Source organism: Vitis riparia, chromosome 5 (assembly GCF_004353265.1).
Source record: "Vitis riparia cultivar Riparia Gloire de Montpellier isolate 1030 chromosome 5, EGFV_Vit.rip_1.0, whole genome shotgun sequence".
NCBI classification, from domain to species: domain Eukaryota; kingdom Viridiplantae; phylum Streptophyta; class Magnoliopsida; order Vitales; family Vitaceae; genus Vitis; species Vitis riparia.
This window is the reverse complement of record NC_048435.1, coordinates 3,616,924-3,637,053: the sequence shown is the minus strand read 5'-3', so window position 1 is coordinate 3,637,053 and position 20,130 is coordinate 3,616,924. Positions and strand designations below refer to the sequence as shown.

Below are 20,130 nucleotides of genomic sequence, written 5' to 3'. Positions count from 1 at the left end.
TTTACTCGCCTCCTCTGATATTTTGCTTAAATACATCTTCATTAATTTAAAATTTCGTCAAAAATCTCGGTTTCAGTCTTACCCCTCGGTCAATTTCATTGACTTAATTAATATTTGGATAACATTAATTATATCAATCAAATAAACCATATCAATAACTATCAGACAAAAAAGGTCAAAGTCTGGAAGGTCTTACATGGCAGTGAATGAATTAATGGTGGTGAAAATGGAAGAATTATTCCCCTTCCTTTTTAATTATGAATTTCAAATTTTTGTCCTTTAATAGCCAAGCCTGTTGGGCTCAACTAGACCAACCCGGCCCAACTATTGAAGCCCATTTCAAGAAGCCTTTGGGAAGGCCCAGATTTTCTTTGTCTCCTTTTCACTCACTCTCACAGCCTCTATCCGTCCACAAACCTTACTACGCCATTAGGAGCCGCATATTTTTGACACACCCACACATGGCCACATGGGCCCTATCCCACCCTATCCTCACCCACTAAATAAAAAAAAGAAATATAATAAATTAACAATATTAAACGGGGCCAAACGAGGGGAAAAGGTAATTACCATTAGAAAAAAAAAGGGAAAAAAATGTTTGCAAAAGAACCAGGCACTCCGAGCTTCGACCTACCCGAGGAAGTGCTCGAAGTTCTGCCCTCCGATCCATTCGAACAGCTCGATGTGGCCCGCAAAATCACCTCCATTGCGCTCTCCGCACGTGTCTCCGCCCTCGAATCTGAGGCTTCCGCTCTACGCTCCAAACTCGCCGACAAGGACGCCCTCGTCGCCGACCTCCACGATCAGATCGAGTCTCTCGACCATGCTCTCTCCGACGCCGCCGACAAGCTCTTCCTCGCCGAACAGGAGAAGGTCTGGATTTTTTTCCTGAAATGTGTGGGGTTTTGCTGACTCGTTTGCTTGACTCGGTGATTCGGTTCTCTGTTGCAGGAGAACTTGCTGAAGGAGAACGCATCGTTGTCCAATACTGTGAAGAAGCTCAATCGTGATGTCTCCAAGGTTGTTTTCTTCGTATTTACAGTTCATGATAGTTATAAGTTCTCTATTCTTGGAATTTTTTTTTATTGAATATTAAGAATTTGGATTCAATGAATTGTTCAGCAGTTAGAAAACAGTCCAAAATTGATGGAATGTTCAGGGACTCGAATTCTTGATTTTATAGCATCTAATCAGTTTACTAGTATTTATTCTGAATATAACAAACCGTTTTTGCAGTTTCAATTCGGCCAACTTTGATCGATCATTTTGAAATTGTGGTTTTTGGACTCTGATTGATAATTTACAGCATAAAAGACATAAATTTCTGTGCACATGTATTCAATTTCATGCTATCATGTTGAATCCTTAGTAGCTGAATGCCATAATTTGATACCATTTGTTTATCGATTTAATATATTGAGAAAGATCATTTAACAATGAAAGGGAATTTTTTTTTTTTTTTGAATGTTTGTGTGTTCAGTTGGAGAGCTTTAGAAAGACACTCATGCTATCACTCAAAGAGGATGAAGAGAGTTCTGTGAGTTATCTTCTTTGCGTGATCCCCCATTCCTAAAATTTTTTATTTCTTCATCAGAGGCATCAGTTTGGTAGAAACTACTTGCCATTTGATAACAGAGTGTATTTTGATAACTAAATCTAGTTTTTCCACAGGGAGCATCTCCGAAGGTTGTTGCCAAACAGATGGCAGCCCAATCGAGTTTATCTTCTGCTTCAATGACTGGAGGTCTTTTTCACTGTTTCTATCCACTTCATTTACTGTTCCAATTGTTCTTACCAGTTACCACTAATTGGCCATGGATCATAAAACTGGTTCACCAATGGTTTAGCAGTGTGCATGGGGGGAAATCAAACTTGCAAACTGATTTCAGTTTCCCATGGAAATGTGTTGAATTTTCCAAACTCAAACATTCTTATGGTTGATTTTTTTTCTTTTTCCTTTTTTTTTTTTCAAAATTTTTCCATGATATGTGCTCTGACACATCCTGCTTTACCATTGGTAGAAAATTCTTGTGCTTTAGTGGAAAATATAGAAGATGCCTGAGAAGAATTACCCTTTTTGAATAATTTTTTGATGGTCTCTTACTGATTCAAAGTAACTGCTGGTTTGAGTTTAGATGATGCCTTCTTTTTTACAAGTATTAATTCCAAAAGGAAAAAAAAAAAAAAAAAAACCTTATGTTATGTTTCAGAAGACGATGCTACATCAAGATATTCTTCTACACGAAGCCAGTACTCAGAAATTGGAAATTCATTTGCAGAGGATCGGGAGACGGATGGTATGTTGTTGTTGTTTTAAGTGCAAACTTAAAATTGAAAGTTGTGTTCATTGGACAATAACCACTTCATTTTGCAGAAGTGTTCTCTTTATTGAATGGATGGATTTATGTGTTTGCTACATGTGGTGTTTTATCAATGATGAAAAGCTTTGAAATTGTATATAATATGACTCTTTTTATTTTTCTTATTTCTTGTTATTGTTATGGCAGCCTCAAGAGCTGGCATATCACATGGCTTCCTCTTAGCATCCCAAACTAACACACCTCGGCTTACTCCTCCCGGCTCTCCTCCTACTTTATCCGCATCGGTATCCCCAAGGCGACATTCAATTTCACTTTCAACCTCAAGAGGAATGTTTGATGATAGGTCTTCAGTGCCAACTAGCCAGCACAGTTCAATGTCAAGCTCTGAGTCCGGATCACAAACTGGTTAGCTCTAGAACTTTCTTTTACAAAAAATTTTGTACTATCTAATCTTTTTTTAAGCCAGGATCTGGTAGCTGAATTCTGCCTTGTCAAATGGTGCTACCAAGTCCTGTGCTTAAGCTCCTGCACTGAACTCTACTGGAATCACATATTGATGACATCACCTATTTATTACTATTTCTTTTTATTATGTTAAGAAAGTTAAGAATCCATTGGCTCCATTGTGGTGATGCCAATAGGATCATTTTAGTCAATTATCTTTTAAGCTTTATGCCCTTTGCCAAATAGTCTACGATTCTGAAGCCAAATTTCAAATATTTTCTTTTGTAATAATAGAACCATGCATGGTCGTAAAAATAAAAATAAAATACTAGGAGTGAAACTGATCAGCTGCCCATGATTGTGAACGATATAACATGGCATATTACAAATCGAAGCCTAATCATCCTGTGTTACAGCTAAGATGCTTAACCTTTTATTCTGCTTTTCATTTAGAAATTTTGGTCAAGAAGTTGCACAACAAGACATGTTTATATGCTAGTGTTTACTTGTTTCTCCAGCTATTGCATTCCTGGAATGTACCCTCTCTTTTTGGTTCTTAATCCATGTCTTTCCCTTGGCTGAGTTATTAATCTTGTAATCTGAAGTGTTATGCTCTAGGCAGTGTTTGTCAAAACTGAAAAGATGGTGTTAAATCTCCTTGATCTTGAATTTGTAGTAGTAAAAATTTAAAGCTATTGAAAGGGTAACAAATTTATGATGTCAAAAGCAACATAGAAACCACATTCAGCATTGGGTGGTAATTAGCAGACTGCATATTGAGCAAACACACTTGATATGTGTTAATGTTCAGAACTGAAATGGGATACCAGACAACCACCCCTTGGACATGAAAATGCCTTTTTTACAAAAGATTTGCATGAAGGAACTCGTACAAATTGATGTGTATGGGGCAGTTATGATTTTAATGTGATAGTGGTGATCATTCTATTTTGAATCATCATGACCTCATCTTTTATGGATCTTCAACATAGTTATTTGTTTTTGTGGCATTTCCCTTTAGATTTATATTTATTACATTATATTCTTAGTCCTTGTGTTCTTTTGTTCCAGGACGAACTCGAGTTGATGGAAAAGAGTTTTTCCGCCAAGTCAGGTAAACATACGCTAAACTTGGAACATTCATGTGGTACTAAATGATATCAAAGCCATTAAAAATCCAAAAAAATAAAAATAAAAATGAGAGAGTAAAAAAAGAAAAGCTTGTAACTCTGTGCACTGTGTCCCTGAAAGTGATCATACATAACAAGCATGGTCAAAGCTGATTTTATGAGCCCAGAATGCAGTCTGTTCTAGTGGCTACAGTTCTGTTTCTATTGAAATCACAGACTGTTTGCAGGATTTTAGTTTGTACACCTATTTTTCAGCAATCAGTGATTACAAGTTTATACACTTGACAAATAATCTAAATATTGTACTTAGGTACTGAATTACTCATGAATTTCCCGGTTGTTCCAAATAATTATAGCATGAATTATATATTCTTCCTCAATTGTTCAATTCAATCGTTTAAGACCAGGACATTCAAGAGTTGCCCAACTGGTCCTTTTTGTTTTCAGGAGCCGTTTGTCTTATGAGCAGTTTGGTGCATTTCTAGCAAATGTCAAGGAACTAAATTCCCACAAGCAAACAAGAGAGGTATATATTCTCCTCTCTCCATGTCACAAATGAACTTCTCTTCCTGTCAACATTTGATCCATCAAAATATCCACATTTCAGGAGACGCTAAGGAAGGCAGATGAGATTTTTGGCCCAGATAACAAGGACCTCTATGCTGTATTCGAGGGATTGATCACTCGCAACGTCCATTGAAATTTGTTTGCAGAAACCGCCCCATATGTCTGTCAGCTTGGCTTTTTTGAAATTACCAGTAGTCTCTTATGCAGTTTGTGCTGTAAATTAAACAATTTAAACTATGATGAGGTGTAACAACACTATTCTACGAACCCCCCTCGTTAAAATTTTCATATCAAGTTGTATTTTGGGTGACAAAAAATCAGAATGTTATGTTCTGCATCTTTGAATTGGTCTTGGAGATGGGGTTCTCCCCCTGCATCAATAGTCAGGAAAACTCGAGGCACCTCACCTTGCCTTCTCTAGTCTTTGGGAATATATCTTCAGTATTGAAAATACCGTGTGATGGTGTCCTGTGCGGCACCATTAAAATCTGCCATGTTTCCTGCAAAGCTTGCTTGAGAGGCCAGCCATGGAGATTTGGGGCTCAGCCTTATGTTTCCCATCTCCTAAATCAAGATGGGCTTTTCCTCAACCTGAAGAATGGCTTTTTGTAATTGTACTCCTCGTGTCTTTTGATGATCCAGCTCACCCAGTTTCCAGTATATGTGGTTGAACATACAAGTCTCTTCAAGAAGTCAATCGGAGGTTGGAAAATTAAATTATCGGGGAACAGACATACCATATTGAATCATTAGGACCAAGGATGAAAATATCGGTAATCACAGATATATCGGTACTTCGATTTTATGGATATATCGGAAATATATTGGTGGATATTTTGGAAAAAAATATCGGTAAGTTTAAAATTATTAAAAACTCATGAATATGTAAGAAAAATCTCATAATAATATAATTAGAAGTATAATAGACATTTTAAAGTTATTTTATTGAAAATTTTGATATATGTATATCATGATTTATCATATTTGATAATAATATCGTATGCATCGATAAAAATATGAATTTTATAAATGTACATTTATTATTAAATTACACCTAATATTATGATATTTGATTATAATATGTCTAATTTTAAAATATATATTAATATTAAAATATGATCCATTTAATTCAATTGTATTAAACAATATAAAATAAATTATGATATATATATATATATATATATATATATATATATATATATATATAATATTTAATAAATTATTAATGATATTAAAAACATTATGAAGAAAATTACATAATTTTTATATTTTTGATAATTAATTAAAAAATCTTGTATTTAATTATAAAATAATTATAATTAATTTGTTCTTTAAAATATTCTTTTAATATTTTCATATATATATATATATATATATATATATATATATATATATATATATATATATATATATATATATATATATATATATATATTGCACATTATATATCAAGGGGCTAGTTAGCCCATATAGTAAGGTTTGCAAGCCCATTGCAGATTTATTAAATAGGTGTAAAAACTAAACTTTTTGGTTTGGGGTTCAAATCCCCTCGGCGCGATTTATTCTGAAATATCGTCTATGAAATATATATCCTTCCATACAAGATATTTAGGACATGGGTTTCAAAACGGAGGGTGGGAACTTAATATAAGGGTGATAGGCGTAGGAGATCGAATCATGAAATTACAATTTACATGCAGTTCAAACGGTGTCGTTTCATCACCACATTTCAACGTCTTTCCGCCTTCGGACCATTGCTTGCCTCTCTGCATTTGAGAGGATTTCTCAGTCCACGTGGTGATCACCCATGAGAGGGAGGCGATTCTCGCGCTTGTTTTCGTGCTCTCGACATTCCTCAGAATTTTCTAATTTTATTTTGCTTTCACTGAAAACCAGAGATTTGTTCAAGGAGATTTTTTTTTTTTTTTTTTTGAAAAAAGCCGGTTTTTGAGCAAAAAATTCGGGCTCAATTTCGCTAAATTGCATGCTCTATACACACGGAAGCTATGCCCACCTCTCTCCATCTCTTTCCCTTTCTCTCTCTCATTTTTGGGATGGTCTCTGAGAATCCATGGAAGATGTCCGAGAACCTTCAGCTTCTCCTTGGTATTTATTTCTTTTCTCACATTCTCCCTTCTGAGCTTTTTAGATTCTGGGTTTGGCTCTTTTTCATGCTAATGGCATAAAATTTCAAATATCTTAGGATTTCGTTTGCGATACTTTCTTATGCATTGTTTGATTGTTGAGGATTGTTGGGAAAGAAATGAAAATTGGAATAATACCAGGTGGGTTTGTTTGATTTCGAGTGTTCTTTCCTTCTCTCGTGGATTCTTGCTTTCAAACCATTTTTCTACTTCTGGGGTCGGCTGAATCTTTATTTCTCTATACTGGGTTTTGTATGACTCAGTTTATGGAGTAACAGATAAATATATCCTCATATTGTCATTTTCAGATTCTGGTTTTTGGCTTTTCTGGTTTGGGATGGTTGATTGTTGAATTGTCTGTTTGTAATCTCTAATTCTCTGGATTTAGATATGTTGTAGTTGTCTGGAGATATTTAATTTCTCAACCCTTTTGTTGGCCCTCTGGGGTTTGTTTCATGTTTTGTCCCATTCTCTGTTCTTTATTAATATGCATATTTGCAGTGTGGGTTCCGGCAACATTGGGGGAGAAAATGCGGAAGGGAAGGTTCATCCTGTTGCAGACGGAGAACACATTTCCAGTCTCTCTGTCTCGGTTTCGGCTGAAGGTATAATCCTCGTTTCTCCATTTGCTCTAGAACTATTCCATGATGGTACCGATGCTTAAATTTTATTATGTTAGACTCAGCAACTCTAAATATGGAGGAGAAAAAGGAGGGGCCTTCTCCAAGAGGAGTTCTTGAGGGCTGCTTAAGAAGTGTAGAATCTGAAACAGCTTCTTCCAAGGCCAGTACTTCAGACTCAGAAACTCCCTCGAATACAAGATCTGCTTCTAACTGGCATAGATTCTCCCAGTTATTTAAAAAAGGATCTGCAATGGGCTTGCAAACCTTACCTTCCCTAGGTATCCGGAAGCTCTCAAGAAGTAAAAGCAGAAGGGCAAGAGGAAGCATGATTCCAGCACTGTATCCCTCTTTAGATGCTGGATTATGCTTAATGAAACCTTCATGGAAAGCTTTCTCGTTATCAGAGCTTGAAACTGCAACTGACAATTTCAGCCATAGTGTGTAATCTTTTCAAATTTTGAATTTAGTGTTTGAATATTTAGCAATTCATTTGAACCTAAGTCTGTCAAATCTCCATTCTGACAATCATCCTCATGTCTTTCAATAAAGAGAATTTAATTGGAGAAGGAGGATATGCTGAAGTTTACAAGGGACAATTGCAAGATGGGCAGTTTGTTGCGATCAAGCGTATTATCAGAGGAACCCCAGAAGAGATGACAGTAGACTTCTTATCCGAGCTCGGGATTATAGTCCATATCGACCATCCCAATACAGCTAAATTAGTTGGTTATGGTGTTGAAGGCGGAATGCACCTTGTTCTTTATTTGTCTCCTCATGGGAGCTTAGCTTCCCTCCTATACAGTCTGTTCATCATTTCAATCTTATGAAATTCTAGTTCTTACAGATCTCCGACTGACAAAATAATTAGTTTTCCTCTCTTTCCCCTGTCTCCAGGCCCAGAGAAGAAGCTAGAATGGGAAATCAGATACAAGATTGCTTTAGGGACAGCTGAGGGCCTTGGTTATCTTCATGAGGGGGGCCAAAGAAGAATCATCCACAGAGATATAAAGGCTTCTAATATTTTGCTTAAAGAGGATTTTGAGCCTCAGGTATGCCTTCAAACCAGGAAATGATGTACTGAAAACACCATTTCACAGCAATTCTGTGATTTGGGATTGTGGTCTCCAACTCTCCTTACTACTAGTTAAAATCTATTTGCATTTCAATATGTAACTTCAAGATCAATCCAGATTTCTGATTTTGGGCTTGCAAAGTGGCTACCTGAGCAGTGTACTCACCATATCGTATCAGGATTTGAAGGCACTTTTGGGTTTGTAGACTCAAAACTTCTTGTGGTTCTCAATATCTATGGGAGATTTCTTTGCTGCCATTCCGGTATTTAACATTATTTCTTATTGTAACAGCTACCTTCCTCCTGAGTACTTCTTGCATGGTATAGTCGATGAAAAGACAGATGTATATGCCTATGGAGTGCTACTATTAGAGCTCATCACCGGACGCCCAGCTCTGGATAGCTCACAGAAAAGCCTTGTGATGTGGGTAGGTTGCTTCTGTCTCCCCTGTTTGGCTAGTGTATTGAGTTATACAATTAGAAATTGAATCTGTTTCAAATAACTTATTGCAGGCCAAACCTTTGCTTATTAACAATAGTATTGATGAGCTTGTTGATCCAAGGCTTGCTGATGCTTACGACTCAGAACAGATGAACATTGTGGCTACAGTCTCTAGTTTGTGCCTTCATCAGTCTTCTGTTCAACGACCTCGAATGAACCAGGTATGTATCCATCATAGATACTAACTAAAGATATATTTAGTTGGACCTTGATGTTAGTCTGCAGAAGCACAATAGTAAGCTTTAGACCACTAATCTACGGGCCTACTCTCTGATAGTTGCACAAGAAATTTAAATCTTTGTGATCAAAACATATTTTATTATAAATTCTGTGAATACATTCTAGGAGTAATTCCAAAAGATGAATCACCTGCTCTTTTGAGAGAAGCTGGAGAAGACCAATTTAAAATTAGAAAGAGAAGTGTTCAGTTGGAGATCACAGCTAGATATGACCCAAGGGTGATATCCAAGCTTTCAAAACATCGGTTCTGAGCTTTCATTTAATTAGTCCATCTGGTTCTTGGCTGTGAACTTACTTATAAATGCTTGTTTCAGTCATAGATGATAAGGAAGTTAATAACCATGACCAGGATCAAACATTATGTGCTGCAGGTGGTGCAGGTTCTAAAAGGTAGAGAAGACATTTCCACCCTTGGAAAGCGATACCAAAAGCCTATTCTCCAAAGGACATATTCTGAGGAGCTCCTTGATGCTGAAGAATACAACTCAACAAAGCACTTGAACGATCTGAGTAGGCATATGGAGATTCTTTTGGAGATCTAAAATCTTTGTTAAGGAATGCTTTTTTTTTTTTATTAAGGGTAGGTAGCCGGCTTTGAAAATATTATTTCTTGCATTAGACTGTAAAATATGAAGTTGTGGATGGTTCCTCTACATCTACAGCCCACTGCCATCATGTGACCCTTTTATTCGTAAGAAGTTCAATCAATGTGTGAATCAAAACTTGGATTTTGCCTAGTTCAGAATGGAGATCTAGAGTGTCTATTGTTAAATTATGGCTTGCAATGACATACTCTCTCTTATATAAATATTGTTTGTTTTAGGCTCAATAAGTCTTTCACGGCTTTAAAATTCATCACATTATTAAGAAAAACTACTATTATATGTTGGATATCCCATACAAATACAACATCTTTATTGTGTTCCACATGATTGTAGAACCACTCAATGGAGTCTTATATCGGGATCAAGGATTGACTCGATTATTATTTTATAATAATAAATCCTTATGATTTTAAAATGTAGTTACATGATCAAGAGCAACTCACTATACATATGATGTCAAGAATTTCTTCCCTTGGAATATTGTATGGTTACTTTTTTAAGAGAGTTTGGTAGTAATTTTAGGAAGTGTTTTTAGTCTTTCTAATACCTGAAAGATACAAATTTGAAAATGTTAGAAATGTTAAAAACACTTTTTAAAATTACTGTCAAACACACTATAAGAAACACTTAATATGTGATTTTTCTAAAAAAAAACATTTATAAAGATAATAATTCAACTAAAAGTATTTAACTCCAAAATTGAAGTCAAAAGTTTCTAGTTTTTATATATAACCCTTCATCATGAGTGTTGTCTAATGCAATTAAGTCCTAGTGTATCATTCAACCTTACAAAGATATAATCCTAAGGCTTTTCAATTCACTAAATTCCTCATGATATCTTCTTGATCTTCATTTGACTCTTTGACTTGATAAAATTTGCTTAAAACCGAATCTCAAATAATACTATCATGAAACATTTAACAGCATTTTTTAAACTATTAGCCACAAATTTATTCGCAATTAGAGGTGTGATTACTCGTAGTATTGGCCTTTTAGTGATAAGCATTGTTAGGATATACTTCTCCATTGTTGAAGGAAAGTTGTCTTCCTATGATGATGAGGCTTGTTAATGTGGAGAGGGTCAGAACTGCAACTCAGAAATTGAAGGCTATTTCATTGTTACAGAGAAGTAAATTAAGGACTATAGAATATGGTTTCCAAAAGGGAGAAAGGAAATAGATGTTCTTTTTATGGGTTTTCTTAAGGAGGGAGAGAGAGAGAGAGAGAGAGAGGGAGAGAGATTTTATACTGTATTTGTATTTGCATTTCCATTTCTTTAATACATTTGTACCCGATAAACACGATGACAGGACAGGAGAGTGGGTCCAGCTGAAAGGAGACCAGTAGCCTATAAATTAAACAAAACGCAGCGATGGACGTCGTTTCGATCCAGACTTTATCAGAATTCCAGCCACGTTTACAGATTCAAACACCCTAAAGCCAAAAAACGAATAACTATTCAAATTGGTAAACAAACATTTCCCGGAAAAATTTTCTCGGGATCCAATCGAAGGTTCAACATTATGGTGTCTTCTCTGCAGTTCCTCCTTTTGCTTTGGATCTCATCGACCATACTCGAGTTTTCGAGCTCGTATGCGGATGCAGCTGGCTCCAACGTCTCTGCCGCTAAAGTCAGGCAGATTTCTTGGAAACCGAGGTCGGTTTTCTTTATTTCTTTTTTAGTTTTTTTTATTGGTTTATCATGTGTTGAATCTGATTGTTTTTCAGAGCTTTCGTGTACGAAGGTTTTCTTTCGGAAGAAGAATGCGATCATTTGATATCTCTTGTGAGTTGAATCGAAAATTTCATGAATTTAATCCCTAAATTTTTGGAAATATGTATATATCGTGGCTGAGAAAATAAGGAAAACAAAAAAGTGGAACTTTGATCATAAATAATTCACTGCAATTGAGTCGATTGAAAGAATATTTGAAATTTTAATTTCTTTTCTTCTATCACATTTTCTCAGCGACCAAAGAGAGGTCAGATGTTTGTTGACTTTTGGTTGGGTTGTAACAGGCCAAATCAGAGCTGAAGAGATCTGCTGTCGCAGATAATGTGTCAGGGAAGAGCAGGCTCAGCGAAGTTAGGACTAGCTCCGGGATGTTTATCCGAAAGGGGAAGGTTGGTTCTTCGCTGTTCTTGATCAACTTCTTGCTGTTTCTATATTCATTTTTGATGTTTCTTGTTTTCCCATTAGATTGGCATTGGTCTTCCTGAACTTGTTAACTGAATTAACTTTTCTAGCTGAATAAATTCTTTCATTGGATTTCAAGCTTCTCCTACTATTATTCCTATTGTGAGTATGCTCAATTAATGTAATTTACTAATCCTTGGAGGGCATTTTTTTTTTAAATGCCATTTAAAGTCATATTGCCAAACTCACACCTAGGTTGACATCTTCCTTGTTATATTAAGGCTAGGCCCTAGCTATTTCTTTTGTGCATACTGGTGCTTAAAATTATTTAGGATTTAAGGAACACATCCAATAGTTTTGTTGTTTCTACTTGAGACTTGGTGTAGGATAGGAAATAAGTAAAACAAACATAAAATTTTCTAAACTTAAAGGTGTCCAGGTCCTAGGCTTGAAATGTTTGAGATATCTAAAAAAAAACATCACTAAAGAAGGACCTCCAGCCCTGGTCCATAATCCCTTCTTCGTTGATATCAGATTTCGATTGATGTAGCTTGGAAGTTTTAAGTTTAAGAATCATAATCGTTGAAGGTGGGGCAGAAATTCAGAGAAGAATTCAGGAGAGTAGGTAGGGTTACTGGAAGCACCCATGAACCAGAATGAGAAAAAAGGGGGCGCCCACCTTTGTAGGGGCTTTCATGTGTTCTTGCTTGCTTAGACACGTGGATTGTTGAAATATTATTTTATGTCATGCAGGTGGTGGTTGTGATGGTGCTGTATCCAATTACCATTCATCACTTCACTACCTTGGCACTATAATCAGGTCTTAATAGCACTAAGGTTGGGAGCCAGATCACAAAAGGAGCATCCATAAAAGCCATGGATCCTTTGATACCTCCTGAACCTAGGACATCTTATATCCTTAACTATTAGATGCCCAAACAGCTCACTGCTATCAAGAGGGTAGCCCTTATTCCTGCAGAGGGACCAGTTACCACATGGGATTATTCATTATCGATGATAGTCTTGTCTTCATCTGGAAAGGTGATGAGCAGATGATTCTGGTTCCTCTTTTATTGGTCTCTATTTCTACGGGCAGTTTAGCATGCCTGCTTTAGCCTTGTGAAGGCAGGCAATCCTGTCTTGAGAACAGGTAACACTACAAATTTACAGTTCTTTCAACTACGTCTTGTGATCATAATGACCAAGCCATTGATTCTGCAAAACAATGTTGCAAGAGTATGATATATCAGTATTGTATACATCTTTGAAATGAAGTATCTATTCTGTCAAGGCCAAAGATCCTCGTTGGCATGAAGACTGCTAATCATGGGATGCCTCAAACTGGCATATGGAGGCAATTAAAATTCGGAAAATGCTAGTTATTCCTCCTTTTTTACCATCTATGTTACCACTTTGTTTAGGCAGCCGGTGATGATTAGATGAAGAAAATATTTGTGTTTGTATTTTTATAAAAAAATAAAAATAAATCACCATGTCATCTAAGTAAAGAAAGTGAGAATGTGAGATCAATATAAAAATTGATGGGATGGTAACCCCAAAATTTTGTACATTAAATAATAGCCTCAAGTATTATTTTAGTTGTTTACTTCACCTCACAGGGGGAAAAGTTCCTGGATTTGGCCTGGTGCAAATGTAACCTTTTGACACATCAAAATAATCATGAGGCTGTAGCTAAAATCTCTTTGTGGGTGTTTACAACTTATCATCATGTAATTAGCACCATCATTTACTAAATATGAAGTCACTGCCTTGGTAATTTATTAATTGGATGTCCTTTGCCCTCTTTGAGAATGGAGGAAGGTAGGAGTTTGGAGTTGCCTTTTTTAGAGGAGGAAATTTTTTTGTTTTCTCAACTTTGAATAGGGGATAAAGCCTTGAGACTAGAAGGGTTTACTATGACTTTTTAGTAGCTGTGTTGGGACTTTGTGAAGAGTGAGGTGATAGGTTTCTTTGGAGAATTCCATGAGCAAGGCTTTTTTGAGAGAAGTATCAACACTACATTTTTTGTCTTGATCCTTAAAAAAGGTGGAGCAGAAGATTAGAAGGATTTTAGTCCAATTAGTTTGGTGGGGAGCTTGTACAAATTGCTAGCAATGGTGTTAGCTAATATATTTAAGAAAGTGGTGGGTAGAGTGATGTCAAACTCACAAAATGTTTTGGTTGATGGGAAGCAAATCTTGGATGTTACCCTTGTTGCAAATGAGGTTGTTGATTCAAGATTGAAGAGTGGCACTAATGGAATTTTATGTAAGCTCGACATTAAGAAGGCCTATGATTATGTAAATTGGGGTTTCCTTCTTGAAGTTGTGAACAAGATTGGGTGGATTAATTGGTGTATCTCCACACCTAGGTAATTAGTCCTTGTTAATGGTACTCTTGTTGGCTTCTTTCTAAGTTCTAGGAGGCTGAGGCAAGGGGACCTACTTTCTTCTTTTTTATTTGTCATGACAATGAAGGCCTTAAGTTGTCTAATAAGGAGAACGAGGGAAGGGGGTTTCATTTTAGGCTTTAAGGTGCGGGTTAAAGGTGGCAAGGAGGTGGTAGTGTCCTACTTTTTGTTTGCTAATGACACCCTAATTTTTTGTGAGACATGCAAAGACTAGATAATGTACCTCAGTTGGATTCTAATGTGGTTTGAGGCAATTTCTAGGCTAAGAATCAATTTGGAAATAAGTGAACTGATTCCGATTGGGGTGTTACTAATGTGAAGGAATTGGTGGTTGTATTAGGGTGCAAAGTTGGGAGGCTCCCATCCACATATTTGAGTCTTCTTTCAGGACGTGGTGGAAGAGAGATTTCAAGGAAGACTTGTAATTTGAAAGTGACAATATTTGAAAAAGAGCGAACTATTGACACCAATTAAAAAACTACCTTATCTAGCCTTCCCATTTGTTTCATGTTCATGTTCTCATTCCAAGAATGATGAGTGGGAGGCTACAAAATATACAAAGGATTTTATTTTATTTATTTATTTTTTTTATGAGGAAGGGGAACTCTTGAAAAAAAGCCTCACTTAGTGAATTGATCAAATGTTTGTATGCAAAAAATGAAAAGGGGATTAGGTATTTATGACCTTTTGGGCTTGAACACAACTCTCTTGTAAGTGGTATTGGAGGTTTGTATCAAAAAACAAAATTTCTTTGGAAACAGGTTATTATAGGGAAATTTGGAAAAGAAGAGAGGGGTTTAATGCTCTTTGGAGGAAGGGTTATAGGGTGGGATAGGGCTATGGAAGGTTATAAGGAAAGGCTGGGTAGGTCTGCAAGTCAGGTGGGTTAGGTTGGGTTTGCACCAAACCAAGCCCGACTCAAATTAAAAGACATTCCACCCGAGCCCTAACCCCACCCGACCTCTAATCCAATATGCTCAACCTAAGTGCAACTTATCCTCATTTTTCGAAATTCGAATTTGGCTCAATTTGATAAGGTTAGATAGATGGTTTGGACTGTATGAGTTAAATTTGGGTTGAGTTGAGTTAAACGCACCTATAATAATCTTTTTAACTTTATATTTTGCACATTTATACCAAAGTTTAAATAATAAATAACACATCATTTTGAGATCATAAAAAAGAATTATTTATCTTTTTGAAAAATAAAATAATATATAATATAATTAAATTTGACATTTTTTCTTTTAAAATAATTTGAAAGAACATAAACTGAATATTATTATATAAAATAATATAAATTATAAATATTATATAGCTTTATTGTTATTAAATACTCAATTTGGGTTTGCATTGCTAAACATCCTATCTCAAGCCCAACCCGGATTCAATTCAGTTTAGTTCTTTTTTACCCAAGCCTAACCCAAATTACAAAAGGGGCTGCCTAGACCTGCCTAAAATCAAGTTGGGTTAGGTTAAACTCACCTAAGTCTCCCCTTAAAGGTGGGGAGACTTCAAAAGCAAAATTTGTTTTAGCATTGGTGATAGAAGGAGAGTAAAATTTTGGAATGACATATGGTATGGGGATCCTTCCTTAATCGTTTCCTTCTCGTTGTTGTATGTTATAGCTACCTCTAAGAATGCATAGGTAGTGAATGTTTAAGAGCAAGCCAGTGAGGAGGGGCATTAGAACCTACGCTTCTAAAGGCATCTCTATGATTAGGAATTGGATGGCATGAAGCATTCCTTCTAAGATTGCAAGGAAATTCTTTAAGGAGGGATGCTAAATAGGATGATGTGGGTGGCCTTAAGAGTGGCAACTTTTTAGTCAACTACCCTTGTTTAGAGCATGGGGGAGCAAAGTCTTTTTCAAAGAATGTTATTTAGAATCCTTGGGTTCCAATAAGGGTGAGCTTCTTTGTATGGAAAGGAGTCTAGAAGGGTATTTTAACTATGGACAAATTAATGAGAAGAGGTTGGAGTTTTGGTAAATAGGTGTTTTATGTGCAAAGGTGAGAAAGAATCTATTTAGTGAATCCTCCTTCCTATTCTAAGGCAAGAATTCTATGGCAGTTAGTTTTCTCCTTATTTAGAATTGCATGGGTACCGAGTTCTTTGGTGAAATCAACTCTTTTAAGTTAGTGTGGTTGTTTGTTGGGAAGAAACAAAAGAAAACATGGAAAGCTGCTCCTTTGTACTTGCTTTGGACTATTTGAAAAAAGAGAAATCGGAGGGCTTTTGATGATGTAGAGCTTACTATCAAAAGCTTAAATCCAAAGGGAGTTGGAAGGATGTGGTCATGTCTTTGACAGATTTTGAAGATTTGTTAAGTTGTAAGGGGTGGGACTGTTTTTTTGCTTTCCCCTCATTTTGTTTTTTGCTCCATGGTGCTCTTGTATAAGTCCTGAGAACTTTGCACTCCCTTCTCTTTGACATTTTTTAATATATTGTTTTCTTTGCTTATCAAAAAAAGAATTAGTGGCCTCTTTTTCTTTCCAATCTTGTTATCTTGTACTAGTTTGTAAGATCTTTTTACTCTTCATGGCTCAGAAATTTATAATTAGTAATGAATTTAGTGGAATAGCTTATATGACATGTGATATTTGACATAAACATTGGGCTAGCTCCTAGCCTACAAAAAGGACAATCTTGTTTGCCCAGATGTTTGAGCACTATGTCATAAAACTGTTATTCATGTTATTCAAGAATGCATATTTTTAGTTTTGTGTCATCCTTAGATGCTTACTGTATTTAACATGAAATAAATTTTTTCATGGATTACCTCGATGATAAGGAGCCGTAGAGAATTAGAGATTATCAAGCAGAAACCCCAGAATCACATTGATTGTAATGTGGTTTTTTAACCAATGACTTTCAAAATGTTCTGGGGTCACCACCATAATCATGGAATACATAAGGCCAAGCTCATTGAACTAAATTAATTTTGGGTATTTGGGATGTTTATACTACCAACCTTCCTGAGTCTACTACTCAAGAAACTCCTCACAAAAGACAACACACCATGCACTCTTTTGGTAACACAAACACCTTGCATAGGCTTTCCTTGAAAAACTGATGTGGGGCTGAGTTGCCTAACTCTGCATTTGTTTTTATTGAATCTGGTAAAATGATTGTATCGTTATGCTATTTTGAATAATTGAATTTATTTCTCTGCTCATGTTACTCTTGACCTCATTTATAATAAAAAATATTCTCTTTGATCATGCATGGTGGATTGTTAATGACAATAGCAGAAGAGTAAAAATTTAGATATACCTTAAGATTCCTGTTATTTTTGGAAAAAGAAATTGGAAATATAAAAAATAATTAGTTAATTACTCTTAAGAAAAATATGATTGCTTGATATTCCGCAACTTGCATTATGGACCCCTTCTTTTTGTAGGATCCTATTGTTGCGGGAATAGAGGACAAGATTGCAGCATGGACATTTCTTCCAAAAGGTGCACCATAAGCTTAATACTCATTCATTCAATTTTCCTTTCAGCAGCATTGGTGCTTAACCCATCTCTTTGTGATTCATGTGCTGGCTTTTTAGAAGATGGCACCTAACAGGAGAAGTGGAATTATATGAAACCGTATGCATAAATTTGGCAATTTTGTGCTGTGGCTTATGTTCTTCATTAGAATGATGGTATATGTTGTTTCTTGATCTTCAGATAATGGGGAAGACATGCAAGTGTTGAGATATGAGCCTGGACAGAAATATGACGCACACTACGATTATTTTGTTGACAAGGTTAATATTGCTCGTGGTGGACATCGCATAGCAACTGTACTCATGTATCTTTCTGATGTGGTGAAAGGTGGTGAAACTGTTTTTCCCATGGCAGAGGTTAGTTCAAGTATTCTCCTTGTCCATTTTTATTAGAACAATTACACTGTTTCAGAAGCATTTCCTATCTAACCTACCTTGGAATTCTTGGTGTCCATAAAGACCAGAAATTGTTTGGTTTCCTTATCCTGAATCCCCTCATCATTCTCCTGAACCTGTTTTATATAAATAACAAACATGTTTATAGATCTGGAGTATCTTGTTTTATCTTGGGTGAATAACCACCTAAATTTTACATCCTATGGAATCATTAAATGTGGATTCTGGAACAGCAGAAAAATGATAATCTGGGTGAACACTCAACCAGAAAATTATTACATTGAGGGGTTTAAAATGTTTAATTGGCATGAACTTTTGGTGAGACTTCTGGAAAAAGTTGGCTTAAATCTGCCAGAGTGGAACATGAATGGAGAAAAAAGATGTGATGTTTCTGCTTCTATAAATGCCTGATTCAATGAGTTATATGATTACTGACGAGGCTACTTCCTGTGACTCTACCTCATGATATATTTTTGTAATTTAAAAATTGTCAACAGGAACCTTCACGCCGTAAACCACTTCCAACAAATGATGATTTATCCGAGTGTGCAAGAAAAGGAATTGCAGGTGAGCCAGTGGAACAAATCATAAATATGCTTTTAAGAGTCCTACTGTTGTATTTGCAGTGAATTGACATGTTTTTTGTTATCTTCAATTACACCTTGGAAAACATCCAGTAAAACCACGAAAAGGGGATGCTCTTCTTTTCTTCAGCCTTCACCCAACTGCCATTCCTGATCCCATGAGTCTCCATGGAGGGTGCCCTGTGATTGAAGGTGAGAAATGGTCAGCGACAAAGTGGATACATGTGGACTCCTTTGACAAGATCTTAAAACCCGGTGGGAACTGTACTGATGAGAATGACAGTTGTGAGAGATGGGCTGCCCTTGGAGAATGCACCAAGAACCCAGAATACATGCTAGGATCTTCAGACCTTCCGGGTGCCTGTAGAAGGAGTTGCAAGGTATGCTAGGCCGTTAACATGTTAATTTACATTTCCATTAGAAGAGTACCTACTGTAAACTTCAACAAGATTGCTTTTATTTGTCCTTTTGTATCATCTATGCTCATTATTTTTTCTGTTATTTGTTAGCATGGTTTCACAGAAACAGACAAAACTAAGCCTTCATTTTTGTTATAAACATGTTTGTCCTTCGTTTACTCCTTGTTCCAACTCTGTATTTTCCTCGTGCTGAGAAGCTGCCAGTGAGCCATGAAGTGAGAACTCTTGAGGTATTAGATTTTTGTGATTTACACCTCAAATGGATCCAAAAGTCTGGCCTTGTCCTCATATTCAACTCTTAATTAGAAAATAACAGGGAAGTGGGGGTCACAATGTTATGTTATTATGTGGAAACCATTCACATGCCTAATTTGAAGGCACTGTAATGGCTTGACTAGATGATTATATGCATGGTAATTATCAGTTTGCCAATTGTAACTCAGAATCTAGTGCACTGTACTTGAGGATTGTTTTTATTCCAAACAAGACACTCTGCATGGGTGAAAATAGGTGGAAATCTGCTGTAAAAGGCAGTTGGAGTTGAGATTAGATTTCTCCACAAGGGTGAAATGTAACAGTGTCTCATGTGTGGTTTTGCCACAGTGCCACCTATCCCTTTCTTGCTGCTGTACTTTTCTACAGTGTCCCCAATGTGAAATCAAAATTCTGGAATAGACAAATTAATGGGGATGGATGGGAAAATGATGTACATAAATTTTGTTTGCAGGGAAAATGGTTGAGAACACCCCTATCATGCCCATCAAGCGTGTCTCTCCTCTCTCTGCCTTTTTATTTTCACATCTGGTCACCAATGGAATTCGAGTCTTCATGCTCTAATTCTGTGAACCAACGTTGGTAACCGAGGTTATGGCATGAAATCAGCCTTGTGAAGGACCACATTGAGGTTCCCACCATATCAAATGATAGAGAAGGAAGCCCAACATGTGGTCCTTCCTTTTTCTTGTTTCTTTTTGTGATATGGAAATATGATACAAGGCCTCTTTCAAGACCAAAGGGGTTTTGTTCAGATCCTCAAGGGT

At 36.3% G+C, this 20,130-nt stretch overlaps 3 protein-coding genes across 5 annotated transcripts; all 3 read left to right on the top strand.

The window, feature by feature from the left end:
* The first annotated feature begins 565 nt into the window (after nucleotides 1-565).
* On the top strand, nucleotides 566-4,801 carry LOC117915362 (uncharacterized protein At4g15545). The gene is made up of 9 exons (XM_034830925.1): nucleotides 566-873; nucleotides 952-1,020; nucleotides 1,481-1,537; nucleotides 1,672-1,744; nucleotides 2,211-2,297; nucleotides 2,508-2,726; nucleotides 3,837-3,879; nucleotides 4,343-4,421; nucleotides 4,503-4,801. The coding sequence occupies exons 1-9, from the start codon at nucleotides 595-597 to the stop codon at nucleotides 4,593-4,595; spliced, it is 999 nt and encodes a 332-aa protein (XP_034686816.1). The 5' UTR covers nucleotides 566-594; the 3' UTR covers nucleotides 4,596-4,801.
* A 1,299-nt stretch (nucleotides 4,802-6,100) lies between these two features.
* Nucleotides 6,101-9,815, top strand: LOC117914076 (receptor-like cytosolic serine/threonine-protein kinase RBK2). 3 transcript variants are annotated; one of them, XM_034829261.1, is made up of 9 exons: nucleotides 6,101-6,568; nucleotides 7,108-7,211; nucleotides 7,286-7,666; nucleotides 7,779-8,030; nucleotides 8,124-8,278; nucleotides 8,420-8,499; nucleotides 8,594-8,729; nucleotides 8,815-8,964; nucleotides 9,415-9,815. In XM_034829261.1, exons 1-9 carry the CDS (start codon nucleotides 6,534-6,536, stop codon nucleotides 9,583-9,585), a joined length of 1,464 nt encoding a protein of 487 aa, XP_034685152.1. In that variant the 5' UTR covers nucleotides 6,101-6,533; the 3' UTR covers nucleotides 9,586-9,815. The 3 variants fall into 3 exon arrangements, with proteins under 3 accessions (XP_034685152.1, XP_034685151.1, XP_034685150.1); XM_034829260.1 differs by lacking the exon at nucleotides 6,101-6,568 and adding an exon at nucleotides 6,623-6,747 and having other exon boundaries at nucleotides 7,292-7,666; XM_034829259.1 differs by lacking the exon at nucleotides 6,101-6,568 and adding an exon at nucleotides 6,623-6,747.
* A 1,226-nt stretch (nucleotides 9,816-11,041) lies between these two features.
* Nucleotides 11,042-19,254, top strand: LOC117915106 (probable prolyl 4-hydroxylase 4). The gene is made up of 7 exons (XM_034830671.1): nucleotides 11,042-11,305; nucleotides 11,377-11,434; nucleotides 11,668-11,772; nucleotides 17,599-17,656; nucleotides 17,873-18,048; nucleotides 18,585-18,654; nucleotides 18,765-19,254. Exons 1-7 carry the CDS (start codon nucleotides 11,172-11,174, stop codon nucleotides 19,058-19,060), a joined length of 897 nt encoding a protein of 298 aa, XP_034686562.1. The 5' UTR covers nucleotides 11,042-11,171; the 3' UTR covers nucleotides 19,061-19,254.
* Nucleotides 19,255-20,130: the final 876 nt, after the last annotated feature.

What these genes read in the sequence shown, in the direction of transcription:
- LOC117915362 (XM_034830925.1), top strand. Translation starts at nt 595, where the DNA reads ATGTTTGCAAAAGAACCAGGCACTCCGAGCTTCGACCTACCCGAGGAA. An exon ending in TCAATCGTGATGTCTCCAAG is followed by an intron (nt 1,021 to 1,480) that starts GTTGTTTTCTTC and finishes TTGTGTGTTCAG; the next exon opens with TTGGAGAGCTTTAGAAAGAC. An exon ending in CCCACAAGCAAACAAGAGAG is followed by an intron (nt 4,422 to 4,502) that starts GTATATATTCTC and finishes TCCACATTTCAG; the next exon opens with GAGACGCTAAGGAAGGCAGA.
- LOC117914076 (XM_034829259.1), top strand. Translation starts at nt 6,689, where the DNA reads ATGCATTGTTTGATTGTTGAGGATTGTTGGGAAAGAAATGAAAATTGG. An exon ending in GGATTTGAAGGCACTTTTGG is followed by an intron (nt 8,500 to 8,593) that starts GTTTGTAGACTC and finishes TTATTGTAACAG; the next exon opens with CTACCTTCCTCCTGAGTACT. An exon ending in AGAAAAGCCTTGTGATGTGG is followed by an intron (nt 8,730 to 8,814) that starts GTAGGTTGCTTC and finishes AACTTATTGCAG; the next exon opens with GCCAAACCTTTGCTTATTAA.
- LOC117915106 (XM_034830671.1), top strand. Translation starts at nt 11,172, where the DNA reads ATGGTGTCTTCTCTGCAGTTCCTCCTTTTGCTTTGGATCTCATCGACC. An exon ending in TGTTTATCCGAAAGGGGAAG is followed by an intron (nt 11,773 to 17,598) that starts GTTGGTTCTTCG and finishes TTCTTTTTGTAG; the next exon opens with GATCCTATTGTTGCGGGAAT. An exon ending in CTGTTTTTCCCATGGCAGAG is followed by an intron (nt 18,049 to 18,584) that starts GTTAGTTCAAGT and finishes AATTGTCAACAG; the next exon opens with GAACCTTCACGCCGTAAACC.